The 13855-nt window shown below is 37.7% G+C and overlaps 1 protein-coding gene across 2 annotated transcripts in view; it reads right to left on the bottom strand.

Annotated features, from left to right (window-relative positions):
* SELENOF (selenoprotein F) overlaps positions 1-13855 on the bottom strand; it is a 34599-nt gene that overhangs the window by 18210 nt on the left and 2534 nt on the right. For both annotated transcript variants that reach the window (XM_043491407.1, XM_038414271.2), the window contains one exon: positions 13589-13756. In XM_043491407.1, the coding sequence (XP_043347342.1) occupies positions 13589-13756 (168 nt within the window). The remainder of the gene's footprint in view (positions 1-13588; positions 13757-13855) is intronic.

The raw sequence follows: 13855 nt of genomic DNA, 5'->3' as shown, positions 1-13855 counted from the left end.
TTACCTAGCTCCAATCTCTCTTCCTAGATATATCTTTTGTCAACATTGACTATTCCACTACTGAATAAATCATTAAAGCACAGAGAGAGGATCATATTACTAAGAATTACAGTGAGTGAGTGGGTGGGCTTGGGAAGAGTACCATTTATTTAACATCTTCCCTCCACTCCAATGTGGGAGCCATGCCAACAGAGCCGATGAAGTGAGCTGTAGCTCATGAAAGCTTATGCTCATATAAATGTTAGTCTCTAAGGTGCCACAAGTACTCCTTTTCTTTTTACGGATACAGACTAACAGAGCCTAATGAGGCACCTAAATCCCATTAATGAGCCCAAAAGATCAAGGGTGTATTTGAATTTCACTTAATGGGAACCAAAGCCAAAGAACTCTATGTGCTTAATCACAGTTTGAACATCTGCACAATTTATTTATTAAGAAAGGCATCTCCATTATCATCTCAAGTGGACAGAGTCACAACCTCTGAACATAGCTACCTGACTTTTTGTCCCCAGTTTGACCTGCACTCCTCTAACAAACAAAAACCATTTATTCCATATATGGACGGCACATGGAAACGAAATGTGTTTTTAAAAAAAAAGTTGGAAAGTTGAATTATTTTGACCTTTCAGCCTTAATTAAGGAATTAAGGTCATGACTCGGTTGTTAAATGGTGAAATACAACACTATCTCTCTTTCTGCAATTTCAAAATTGCATTTGTAATAAAAGTAGGATAACTTATTAATGGGGGTACTGAACAATATCTAACTCCACTCGTGCAATGTATCAGAAGTGAGGGGTACAGCTTTTTAAAGCCACAATTTGATCCTCTCTAAAGTCAAGCAAGGGATCTCACTAGTGTGCATCAAGATATAGGATATACAAAGGATTTTTGTGATGGGCTGGAAATAAACTAATACTGCCACTCACTAGCACAATTTAGTGGACCGGATTTTTACACCCATTTTACACTAGTGTAATAGCAGTGAACTCTTAACAATTCCTCAATTTACACCATCATGAGCCAGATGAGACTGTCTCACTAGAAACCATGTATTTAGAATATCCAGCATATTGACAAGAACAGAACTCGGGCTGCTTAGACTTAGACAACAATAAGCCTTATTTTGTTGTAGCACTTAATAAAACAGAATGAACCCAACTTAAAAATGAAATCAGGTCACTCAAACGTAGAATTAGCTCAAAGCATAAAATGCCTTCTATAATCACTCAACTACTCTACTGTAGATTCTTTAGGCAACTCAGATAAAGTGTTCAAAGTTTTTTGTTCAAATTCTTCTCCCTTACTTCTTCCACCACCCATAACAGACTATTTAGAAAGTGAATAGTTACAGAAAGCTGGGGCTTTAAGAGGCTATTCTAAAACTGCATCTTATATTAATACTAAACATCTTTAATATTCACAAACAAAACTTGGTTTTACATTAGTTAAGGTTGCTCTAATCAATAAACAAAATAAAAAATTAGGAAATATAAAGTTAAGTTCTAAAGTCAAGTATCTCAAATTAGGAAATGCTAGAATAAATGTTGCCCACACAACCTTAATTTGACCCCCTTGTGAGTATGCATTATGATAGTCTAATGATGTGATTGTTTTAACTTCACAGGACTCCTAATACACTCAAATCTGCTTTGGCAGTGAACTGAGGTTGCAATGAAGGGGTTTGTCTGTAGGACCTCATTTGTTTCAGAAGTTGGCAGGTTTGTTGTGAATGGGGCAGGGGACTGTAGAAAGAGAAAAGATGGTCTTTGTAAGGGCAGTTGAATGTCATCTTGGAAATTTGGATTCTGCCCTGCCACCACGTTCCTTAGGCATGTCACTTAGAGCATGTCAATGCTGCAATTAAAAACCCACGGTCATCCATGTCAGCTGACTTGTGGGACTTAAGCTAAGGTGCTGTTCAATTACAGTGTAGACATCTGGGCTCAGGCTGCAGCTCAGGCTCCAAGATCCTGTGAGATGGGGGGGGGGGGTCTCCAGAGCTCAGGCTGTGGCCTGAGCCCGAATGACTACACTGCAATTAAACAGACCCTTAGCCTGAATCAGCTGGCATGAGTCAGCCACAGGTGTCTAATTACAGTGCAGATATGCCCTCACACAAAATTCACCCCAGACAGTCACTTCTGCATGTAATTAAAGGCAGTATCATAAAGTGCATGCACAAAGGCTCTGAATTAAGGTTTCCTGGGCAACATTCATTCTGGCAATTCCTAACTTAGCATGTTTGACTTTGCAACCTTTTCATCCTTAACTTTATATTTCCTTCTTTTGTTTATACATAAGTGCAACCTTAACTAGTTAGTATTTTTGTGAATGCCCTTTTTAAATAGAAAAATGTGCTATTTAAATAACAAAATATGTCTTCTCTGTATACTGTATTGCTACTATCCTTCTGCAGCTCCCTATTTCACCACTCATTGCCATATTGACAAATGCACTGTAAGTAATTCAACTGCAGTCAAACAAAACACTTTTTAACGCAATCTCAGTTTTGCTGCAACTTCTAAATTACTAGTGAGGAAACAGTAACTTGGATATGGCTTTGCAGTGTGGCTGTTCACATCTGGGTACCAATCAATCCTGTTAATTCTGGTGAAGATATACCCTGAAGATGTTTCTGTTGATTAGGGGAAACCATCTGATCCTACTGGGATCCAGGAAATGGGTGGGCAGAAGCCCACCCCCTGGTAAAGGGCCCCCCCCAGCCTAAGGGGGGGATCCACAGGACCTGGAAGCCATGTTATTTTGGGGGAAAACTAATAAAACAACAGGAATAGGAGTGCAGTCAAAGAGTCAAACAAAAGGAACCTGATGGGGACACTGAGCAGAAGATGGAAGGAAAAAGCAAAATACTCCAGTGAAGGATCTCTTGCTGTGTTATATATGGACTGGGAAGAAGGCTTCAATTTCTGCTTCTTCAATCTCCGAAATGTGGGAAACAAAGAACAGAGAAGGCTGGCACCATCTTGCTAAATGGTCTCTAAATCTGAAGTGCTTTTGAATCTTGTTGTGGTTTCCTTCTGCTTGTCAGCAATTTTAAGGATTTTGGTTCAAGAAACTGCATTAACTGCCAAATGACAGAATCACAAATGCTACAACTATTTTAGTGTCAAGCAGAACCTGGAACCAGATATGAGCAGGAAGCTAACTGAAGTAGGACTTCAAAAATGCTTTAGCCTCGATTGCCGACTAACACATCAAAGAAGGCAATTTTAGTAATACTTCTGGTGTTTTATTTCTTCAAAACTTTGTAGCAACATTGAACTATTAGTCCAAACTGGTGAATTTAAAGATGAAGACAAATTTTCAAGCATTACAGCATGTGTAGTTTAAAATTTCTTCGCTAACATAAAAACAGGCCAACTGCCAAATTTACACATTTTCAACCTTGTGCACTATTACATTAAACACTAGCAAGGTGAAAAAGCGGATGCTGAATTTCTCTTTATATTCTCAGTGCAAGTGGCTAAATACACTAATACATCACTAACCTATATTTTTCTAACTATCCCTTTGTCCATATTATTGGCAGCTCAGAGTGCACAGTCCAAGTGCCATACAAGGTAACTTAAAAATCCAGGTGCTGAATTGTAAGTTTATGAACTCCCTATTGTGAAGAAATTTCCTGCTTTTGGAAAATATTATTCTTGTGCCACAACTTGCAGTCATTCATATTTGATGATTTAGAATAATCAAAGCGCTACTCCACACAAGAACACATTCCTGCTTTCTTTAGAACCATGGTTCCCAAACTTTAGTACTGTATTTCCCTTACACATATTTTAGACATTTGTGGTTCCCCCCAATTTTTTTTAAACCAACTCACTGCAACTTTTATTCAACTACATATAGTTCAATTATCCAATCTGGGTTTTAAAAATTAAAAACTGAAAAAATGAATTTTTTTGGCATGTTTGGGGACAGCCTAAGATTTCAGTGAGAATGTGCCTGTTCCAAATTGCATAGTTGTACAACATTTGGTTGTATATGATAGTGCCAGATGTAAGTGTTTTCAGAGTTTAATTTTTTTCCCCTATATTTAGTTTTCACAGAAATCATGGCTGAAAACCTAATCTCAGAGGTAACTGGAAGCAAATGGAAACAGCATTTTTACAGTTTCCTCTCTGAGTTCTTCATACTCATGTAACAGAACTCCTAGATTTATATTGGTCTTTTGCAAGTAATCACTTGATAATTTTGATAGTTTCTTGAGCCAAGTTACTTAAGGTTGGAATGGAGTAAACAGTTACTGAGAATGAGTTTTGAATCAATCTGTATCTGGAGATTCGTGTTCGACTCCAGGAAAATATTCATTAAAATGGGAATATAATCCAGTTTATATTTAGTCTTTAATAGCATTCTGATCACTTTCACTCCATTTTTTTTTTTAAAGAAGTCTGATGTTGATTTGTATTCCTACCTTGAAGTGATAGGTTCAGATCATTCAATTTATCAAATATGTCCATCAGGTAAGATAATTTAGTCAAGAAGTCCACATTATACATGTAATCTGCAAGGTCTCTTTTCCAGAGGAAAGTTCTGATGTAACAAAATTCCAAGACCATTGTAACACTTTCCCATGTGACAACCACCTGACTTGTCTGTGAAACAGAAGCTCAGTGTGGTCAGGGCCCATCTGTTTGTACAGCAAATGAAAACGGTAACTGCTTGAGATTTTATAAACTATTTTAATAAGAATGGATGAGGACTTTGTACTTCAGGTTGCACTTCAACATCAAAACTCGGTAATGAATCATGCAATGTCCAAATTGCTGCTAATAACACTATCTTTACTCATGCTGCAACCTCATTGTTCTTTATGGTCATGGCTGCTGCCCCATCTTTGCAGAGTCCCACTGTAACAGGACCCAGGCAGGCCCCTCTATCTTCTGCACCCACAAACCAGCCAGAGACCTCTGCTTTGGTGCAATCACCTTTGCTTTTTATTTACAGTATAAATTCCCACCACCTTGTAGCTACATCCAGCATCAGGCTCACAGCCTCAGGGACTGCTAACAAGGCCCGCAGCTGTTTCCTATTTACCTCTTAAGCCTGGGCTTACTCAGACAGCTCCAATTCCCCATTCCTGATTGGAGCTGGCATGACAGAGGTCTGACTCAGGGTTTCCTAGTCAGCACCCTGTTTCACCCACACACCCAGCCCAGTTAAGACCTTCCATACATTATGAATTTATCAATGATCTTGAGTATTTCCTCAAAGGTAGTTCAGGTTGGGATTTCTTTAAAAATTCTTCAGTTATTGTCCTGGCTTTGGCAATGGAAGCTCACTGTATTTAAGTCACAATATTTAAACTGTATTTAACTCATAATATTTAAGTAAATATTAAATAAAAGTATATACATAAGGATTTCAGGCAAACATTTGTTTTAGAACTCTTTTTGCTGGATTGAGCATGTTATCAGAAATCACTGACACTAATTTTTGGTGCTGTCTAATGAAAATTAATTGAATGATTTTTACAAGACTGTTAATTAAATATTTGCTTCTGGGTTGAACACTATATTACTAACTGCACCACTGTTAAAGAACTTTTCATAGTTCTACTAAATCTTTGGGAACTGATGCTTTTAATGGGAGTTCATTTACAAAGCAAATGCTGTAGTTATTTTGAAGATAGTCTTTTTATGATACTATTCCGAGTAGCAGCCATGTTAGTCTGTATTTGCAAAAAGAAAAGGAGTACTTGTGGCACCTTAGAGACTAACAAATTTATTTGAGCATAAGCTTCCGTGAGCTACAGCTCACTTCATTGTATGCTTTCAGTGGAAAATACAGTGGGGAGATTTATGTACACAGAACATGAAACAATGGGTGTTATCACTCCTTAGAGTGTGTATGATCACTTAATATGAGCTAGTACCAGCAGGAGGGGTGATGTGTCATGCTTTTGCCAGGGACAGAACAGGAATGGAGTCTTAGAATTAGTAAGTAATCTAGCTAGATATGCGTTAATTTCTTTAAATGGCTGAGAAAATAAGATACGCTGAATAGAATGGATATTCCTGTCTGTCTTTTTTTTAACTTAAAAGGTTTTGCCTAGAGGGATTCTCTATGTTTTGAATCTAATTACCCTGTAAGGTATTTACCATTCTGATTTTACAGAGGTGATTCTTTTTACATTTTCTTCTATTAAAATTCTTCTTGTAAGAAACTGAATGCTTTTTTCATTGTTCTTAAGATCCAAGAGTTTGGGTCTGTGGTCACCTATGCAAATTGGTGAGGTTTTTTTAATCAAGCCTTCCCCAGGCAGGGGGATGCAAGGTTTTGGTGAGGATTTTGGGAGGAAAAGACATTTCCAAACAACTCTTTCCCAGTAACCAGTTAAACGTTTGGTGGTAGCAGTGGAAGTCCAAGGGCAAAGGATAAAATAGTTTGTACCTTGGGGAAGTTTTAACCTAAGCTGGTAAAAATAAGCTTAGGAGGTTTTCATGCAGGTCCCCACATCTGTACTCCAGAGTGGGGAAGGAACCTTCCTCCCTTCCCTCCCCCCCCGCCCGCTGGTAATAGCTCGTCTTAAGTGACCACTCTCCTTACACCGTGTATGGTAACACCCATTGTTTCATGTTCTCTGTGTATATAAGCCTCCCCACTGTATTTTCCACTGAATGCAGCCGATGAAGTGAGCTGTAGCTCACGAAAGCTTATGCTCAAATAAATTTGTTAGTCTCTAAAGTGCCACAAGTACTCCTTTTCTTTTTATGATACTATGCCACTCAGTTGAAAATGTGACATTTAAAAATCAGAAGAAGAAGAGACACTCTTCACTCCTCCTTCTACCACTATCAAACTGGGTTAGTCTACAGGGGAAGTTACTCTTCAGAGTCTGAGTTTTAAAAACCTGGCAAATCCAGGCTATGCAGTTCCAAGCAATGGTTTTACACATGAATCATAGAATATCAGGGTTGGAAGGGACCCCAGAAGGTCATCTAGTCCAACCCCCTGTTCAAAGCAGGACCAAGTCCCAGTTAAATCATCCCAGCCAGGGCTTTGTCAAGCCTGACCTTAAAAACCTCTAAGGAAGGAGATTCTACCACCTCCCTAGGTAACGCATTCCAGTGTTTCACCACCCTCTTAGTGAAAAAGTTTTTCCTAATATCCAATCTAAACCTCCCCCATTGCAACTTGAGTTTAATAGGATAAAAAAATCTGAAATATTCTTTAAAAGATCACTACAACATGATGTATCTTACGACAACCATGGTAAAACAATCCAATATTTGATATGAAATAACTGAAAAGTCAATCTTTATTTTCTTATCCAATTTGTAAATGCAACTAGTACTAGTGCTTCCGTGATTAATCACTTTGGCAATTCCGACCTAGTCTCACTGGCTTTATCAAATTGATACTTAATGAGCCAGCTTCAAATCACAAATGTGATCTGACAGTTTCTCCAACAAGACAGCAGACTGAGTAAGAAAGGACAGAAGGATAATCAAAATGAGTACTTGAACCCTACCAGGGTCATTTCTTTAATGCACTTGCCACAAAACCCAAGCAAGAGTACTGCAGCAGAGTAAAGCAATATAAAAAGACAGCTTTCTTTCACCAGGAAATCAAGTAGTACCTCATATCATTTCTGTTTCCCTTTAAATATACAGCATATCCTGTTGAATAGCTTTACTGAAATGGAAACTCTTGACGTACACTGTAAAGCCTTTAGCCTGCAAAGACTTATTAACATGCTTAAACTTTACACACTGTAGTCTCTATGAAGTCACTGACTACTCATATGCTGAAATCTTATCTGCTCTGCTCCCCAAATTTCCAAGGTCTGAGATGGAGCCAGAATTTCACCAGCTTGTAAGTTTAAATACATACATAAGCCTTTGCAACATCAGAGCCCAAAATTGGGAGGCCTAAGAAATAGCTACGACAGCTTCAGAAATCCCTCTAATTCCACAACACACATTTTCAGCATGTCCCAGTATAAAATTTAATTAATCTTAAAAATAGTTATACAATCAAATTTGTGGTTTTCTTAAACAATACATTCTAAATGAAAAAATTGTACAGTGCCCAAACTAACCTCCAGGCTGTGTGTCTATAGGGCAATTATTGTGGAATACATGACTGAATATTGAAACATAGATTTTCACACTGTTAGCTTGTCAAATGTAATTAAGAATCAGTGTAAAATGTTTTATTTTTGCATCTCTCTAGAAACATTAAGTCAAGATGATAAAACAGAAGTGTGTGTGTGAAATGCTTTAATAAAAATGCTATACAAAATACTAGTATTGTGTAGATTGGATAATTTTCTTAAACATATGCCTTTTAGTACAAGAAAGGCAAGATGATTCACTGGACACTTGAATGTAAAAATTAAGATTTCTTTAACTTCAGGTAGGGTGGCATCTCTCATCACCCCCAACTGTTAGAAATTATAGTTATAGCTTAGTCATTCCCTGGGAAAATGACATCTAGATGCATATGCCTACAATATCCAACTTGGTGGTTATGTACAACATAAAGCATTCTCAAACTAGAAAGACAGTAAGCCACAGGAGTGACATTTATAACACCTGAGAAATGGTTTTGCAGAGTCAGATCATAGTTGGTCAACAGACTATATAGTGCAAAGAACTGATTTGTTACACAATTAAGCTTCAAATGAGTACTAGAGTGCACTGATCTTCAACAGGTAACTTAAATCTTGGCTCCAGATTTTACTAGTACAATTGCGTCCAAGGTCTGACATCTGTAAGACACGTCTTTGGAAAATAACCCCAACATTATCTCAGTTATATATAGGATAGGTTAGAGTCAGAGCTGAAAAGATCAAATGTTGCAGCTGAAAAGTAGTCACATTGACGGGATCCTGTATCTACTAGTTTTTACAACATATACCGCTAATCTTATTTTCTCTTCCCACTTGTAATATTTCCCACCTGTTTAAAAAAAATGCACAAAACTTTCTCATAAGTATAAAGCAAATATAGGCTTTTTCCAGAATTTATGTAAAACTAATCTCTCAGTTTAAACACTGTCAGATGAAAATGAAAGGTCATGCACATTAAGTCAGACAATGATTGAACTGCAATATTTCTTCAAGTATTTTCTCAGAAAATATTGTTAATCTGTGTGACAAACCATAAATTCTTATCCCATTGTACAGGCATCAAAGGGAGAAGGCCGAGTGGCTACAGCATGAGCCAAAAGGAAAATGCTAAAGAGAGGGGAATACCAATTAGTTCCGGAGCCTTAAGTTAATTTATTTTTTGGAAAGCCTGCAAGTAGGGAGACATCTTAATTATTCATAATCATTTTAAATTGAGACCTGAACATGGTCTAAGGAAACTTGGAAAAATATATAGTATTTGCATAAAAGCAGCATCACCTGCAAAGAACAATTTTCTTGACACTCCCCACCCCAACTCCACGTATGCAGTCTCTGATAGCAGCCAGGGGTTCAACTATGATAAACAGCAGTGAAGAGGGCTGGCATCACTGCCTGAAGTTGACAAGTTTCCATTTTCAGTTAATTTAACCTTTAAATCTCAGTAAAGTAGTCCAGGATAACAAGTTTTGTTTCCTGAAGTGGAGAGTTTTCAAAACATTGAACACACAATCTTACAGCTCTGGAAGACCGCTGCAGGATGTCTGAGAAGGTCTACTCTCAGCATCATGAACATTAAGAATTCATCCGATAATAACTATTTGAACTCCACTGTACATGGTCAGATTGATCATAGATTACTCCCACTGGTAAAATTGTATCTACTCAGCCAGTTAAAATAATACAATCCTGACAGGTGTCTAACCTGTTCTTAAAAGACCTCCAACAACAATTTCACAATCTCCCAGGGAAGCTTATTTGAGTGCTTATTCTTATAGTTAGTAAGTTTTCTGTAATATCCAACTTAAATCTCTCTTGCTGCACATTAGACCCTTTACTATTTACCCTACGTTCAGTAGAAATGGAGAACAATTGATCACTGTCCTCTGTAAAACAGCCCTTAGCATATTTGAAGACTTATCAGGTCTCCCCCCCTCCACCCACTTGGTCATCTTTTCTCAGAACTAAACATTCTCACATTTTTTTCCCCAATCTTTCCTCATAGATCTAACTTCTGCTTATACTGAAGTCCATGATACAGTTTTTGAAAATCTCACTCATGGAGAAAAGGTAGTGCAATGTTTTAAATACAGATCCTTAGTACCAATCAAGGACTGCTTCCTCTCCCCACTGCAGGATTCTTTTATTTCTTCAGGTTCTCTCTGGGTATGTGTTATAGTTTTTTTTTTATTCCATCTCACCTCTAATACTGAAACGCATTATTGTCAATAAGAGATCTGTTCAGATATCAAGTAGCATAGCTTGTGTATTTTGAATTTGTTGTAGAACATTCTTGGAGTAAATGTTACGCATAGCATTTTAACTTAATCTTTGAGCAGTCCTTTTTGAACTACAATAGCCTCTTTTATTGACATTCTTTCATCCCCAAAGGAACCACAGTCTTTCACCTTAACTGTCTTCAGATTTTCCAGCCTTCATACTAAGGCACTTCACTAATTTCTTTAACTGTATAATATTCATTAGATTTTTTTCAAGTCCCCACATGTAGACTTCTTGAAATCTAATACACTTCTACTGCATTCTCCGAACCCTTTCTCAAGTCATGTTGAAATTAACTAGTTGCTGATGACTGCTAGGTCTCCTCCTTATTTTCATGTTCTCACTCAACTGTTCCCTATCCACAGGAAGGGAATCCAGTATTTTCCTCACTTTCAATTCTCTGTCTAGATAGTTTGTCCTCTACAAGTCTTCAGATCCCCTTTAATTAAATATATTTGACATGTGTTTTACTTAGTAGTTGTGTGAATGTTTTTCATTTTTATGACAGGAAAAAATAACTAAAGACATTTACATATTGTAGAGAAGGCTAAAATACAATCACAGAACAAATAAACTCAGCACAAAATGGAAGGACCTTGCAGTTGTCCCTGACACAGGATGGGCCTTCAAAGAGGCTCATGTATTTAATACTCAGTTTGGGAACTGGAAGAGGTGCATACTTTCTAAACCATTGAATAGAAGAATCCATTTTTCCAATGAAAGAATTAACTGTACTAAAAATCCAACTATCATCTTAAGCAGCTTGCCATACTGTCAAAACTTCAGATTCAAGACTAATGAACCTGGTGTCAAGGCAAATTATCTTCAAATCCAAGGTCTTGCAGTGTCTAAAGTGAAGTGTCCAGGAAGATTTTAAACACTGAGTGTCAGTCCAGAAAGTTTTCTATTAGTTCTCCTTTAACACAGCTGGAAGGCAGTAGCTTCTCCTCTAGCACAACCTCACTAGTACCAAGCTGATAATTGGTATTTCAATGGCATACTGCCACCTCTTTAACTACTTCACAAATTGTACCTCTCTGTTCAGACACATTTCAGATAGGAAAATCTTCTCACCCCATTTTAGTTATTCCTACTACCACCATCAGTTGCTACTTTAGACCTTCACTGCATATGTATCAGAAGGATGGAGCACCATGAGAGAACTTTAAGCTAGTACTAGGTGGAAGAGGAGAATATTTGCATATATAGTTTTCTTCCCTCCTTCTATGATCTTTTTCCACTACTACATACAAAATTAAACTAAAACCTATATCAACTTAATGCAATGATTGAGAAGGGAAACATTCAAGGGACTGGAAACACAACACAACGTTAAGGTTTTTGGATTTAATATCAGGCACCTTTGAAGACTGCCAAAAACATGACTCCCAAGGCATATTTTGTACAAAGATTATTAGAATAGTGTATAGGATGTGAATACAGGGGTGCATTGCATCAGTCACCTATTATAACTGATTCCTGTTAACTCAGTGTTTTCACATCTATTCTCCCTCTCCCACAACCTTAACACAAAAATGAAGTCTTTTGCAGTTGAAGTGTGGCTAACAGAGCCCCTCAAAGCCTCCCATCCCCAATTCTCCACCTACCAGACTTTGGGGGGTGGGGAGAGAGCTTGGGACCTCTGCCTTGCAGCAGAGTGGTGGGGATAGAGTCTTCTGCCCACCAGGGAAGTGGGTCTCGTAGCTTCAGCCTGCGGGATGTGCCTGCTGGGGTTCAGGGCATCAGCAGGAGCAGGGCTGAAGCCCCAAGCCTCACCAGGTGCATCCTGTGGGGCTGAAGCCTTGAGTCCCAGCAGGTGCGCCCCGGCTCTTGAACTTCTGAAGACGGTCGTATACGGCTTGGAGAGTAAGTAAGTTTGGCCAGCCCTGGTGTTATCATGCAATTTGTGCCTATACCATCACCACCTACTTGTGTGTTTTTTCCTAGGTCAGCTGCCATGTCTATATTCCTATTTCGTTTAATATTGCTGTGTCTGTTTCTAGTCAAGTAAAACTTACTAGAATTATCTTGTAAGTGCTGACAGATGGATTTTAGTGAATTGCAACCGACTGTCAGCATGTCTTCCTTCAGTGTTGCTAGCACAGATACAAAGTGAGAGCAAGAGCAGAATGGCAAGGAATTCACATAAAAATAAAGCATGTAAAGAGGCTGGAATCCTTAAAGCTTACATATACTGAGTAGTCCCCTGGAGTTTGCTATCTATTGTAACAGATCATTCTTCATGTAAGATACCTTGTTTATGGTAGCACACTTCTAAGGATCTCCTGCTGGATTTATAAACGTTAAACCTTTCACTGCACCAGTAGGGTGAAGTCACACAGATTTGTTACCATTTAAAAAAAAAAAGTGATTAAAACTAATATACAATGTATGTTACGAAAGAGCTAGAAAATTCAAAGTTGATGCCATTTATGCCATTCTGTTACATAGATTAGTGAATTTTAAAATTGTCAGACTGAAATGAGAGCTATTTCTGTATGAACCGAGTCCAGGAAGTGTTTTATACTCACGCTCTCTCTGTTGGCTTACCAGCTATAGTAATTTCCAGAAATGTGTCGACATTTTTGAATATATTGGCACAAAGTAAAAAATAAAGCCAGTTAATTTCTTGCTCCCTCAGAACCATAGAAAGGAAACCTGAAGTAGTTATTGGAATTTAGTAACATTGAAATAATTAGGCTTACTATTTTACTTGTTTACTTTATTTATTTTGGCTATAATTATTGATAAAGCAGTTTGAAAATAAACTTATTTTGCAAACTATGGAGATTAAAATAAAATGAAAAAAATTCTTCAGTGTCCTTTAATACTTGGGTCATTAGGGCAATAATAGCTTCTGCCAAAAAACAAACAAACAAAGTTATTCCTATCCTTCATTTCTTCCCTTCTCCCCTCAAATCCCAATCAACCAAAGTTGAACAGGGTTCCTACCAGAGCTAGTTAGTAGTACCCGAGTGACCAGAAGGGCGACTGTAGAAAAACAAAAGGTGCTTGTACTCATACCCGAGCATTGTCTCAGAAGCTGAATGTGCCAAACCTTCAAATTCAGATCATCTCTATATTGGACTGTCATAGAATAGCTGTATTTCTCCAGCCTTAAATGAGGTTCTAATTAGAGTATTTATACAAGCCTAGGAAACTTATTACTTAATTTAAAATGTTTCAGAAGGTTTGCTTTAAAACTTACCTTTCTAGTTTCAAACTGAGCTTCTTCTTGGCAACACTCTCTGCAGAATGGATCTAGCTGATTCAAGCTAAATTGTCCCAGAAGGTTGCAAGAACTACATAGCAAGTTACTGGAAAAGCCTAGTTCTCTGCATGCTTCTGATGATAACTGCGCCCCATACACAGATATCTGAAAGCGAACAAACAATCATTACATATTTTAGTATTTAAAATAATTATTTGCAGTTGTGGGAAGGGAATGCTGTTTGATAGCTAGTCTGGACTCTTG

This window comes from Dermochelys coriacea, chromosome 8 (genome assembly GCF_009764565.3).
Source record: "Dermochelys coriacea isolate rDerCor1 chromosome 8, rDerCor1.pri.v4, whole genome shotgun sequence".
NCBI classification, from domain to species: Eukaryota; Metazoa; Chordata; order Testudines; family Dermochelyidae; genus Dermochelys; species Dermochelys coriacea.
Note: the sequence above shows the minus strand (reverse complement) of the source record. Positions and strands in the feature narration are given on the sequence as shown.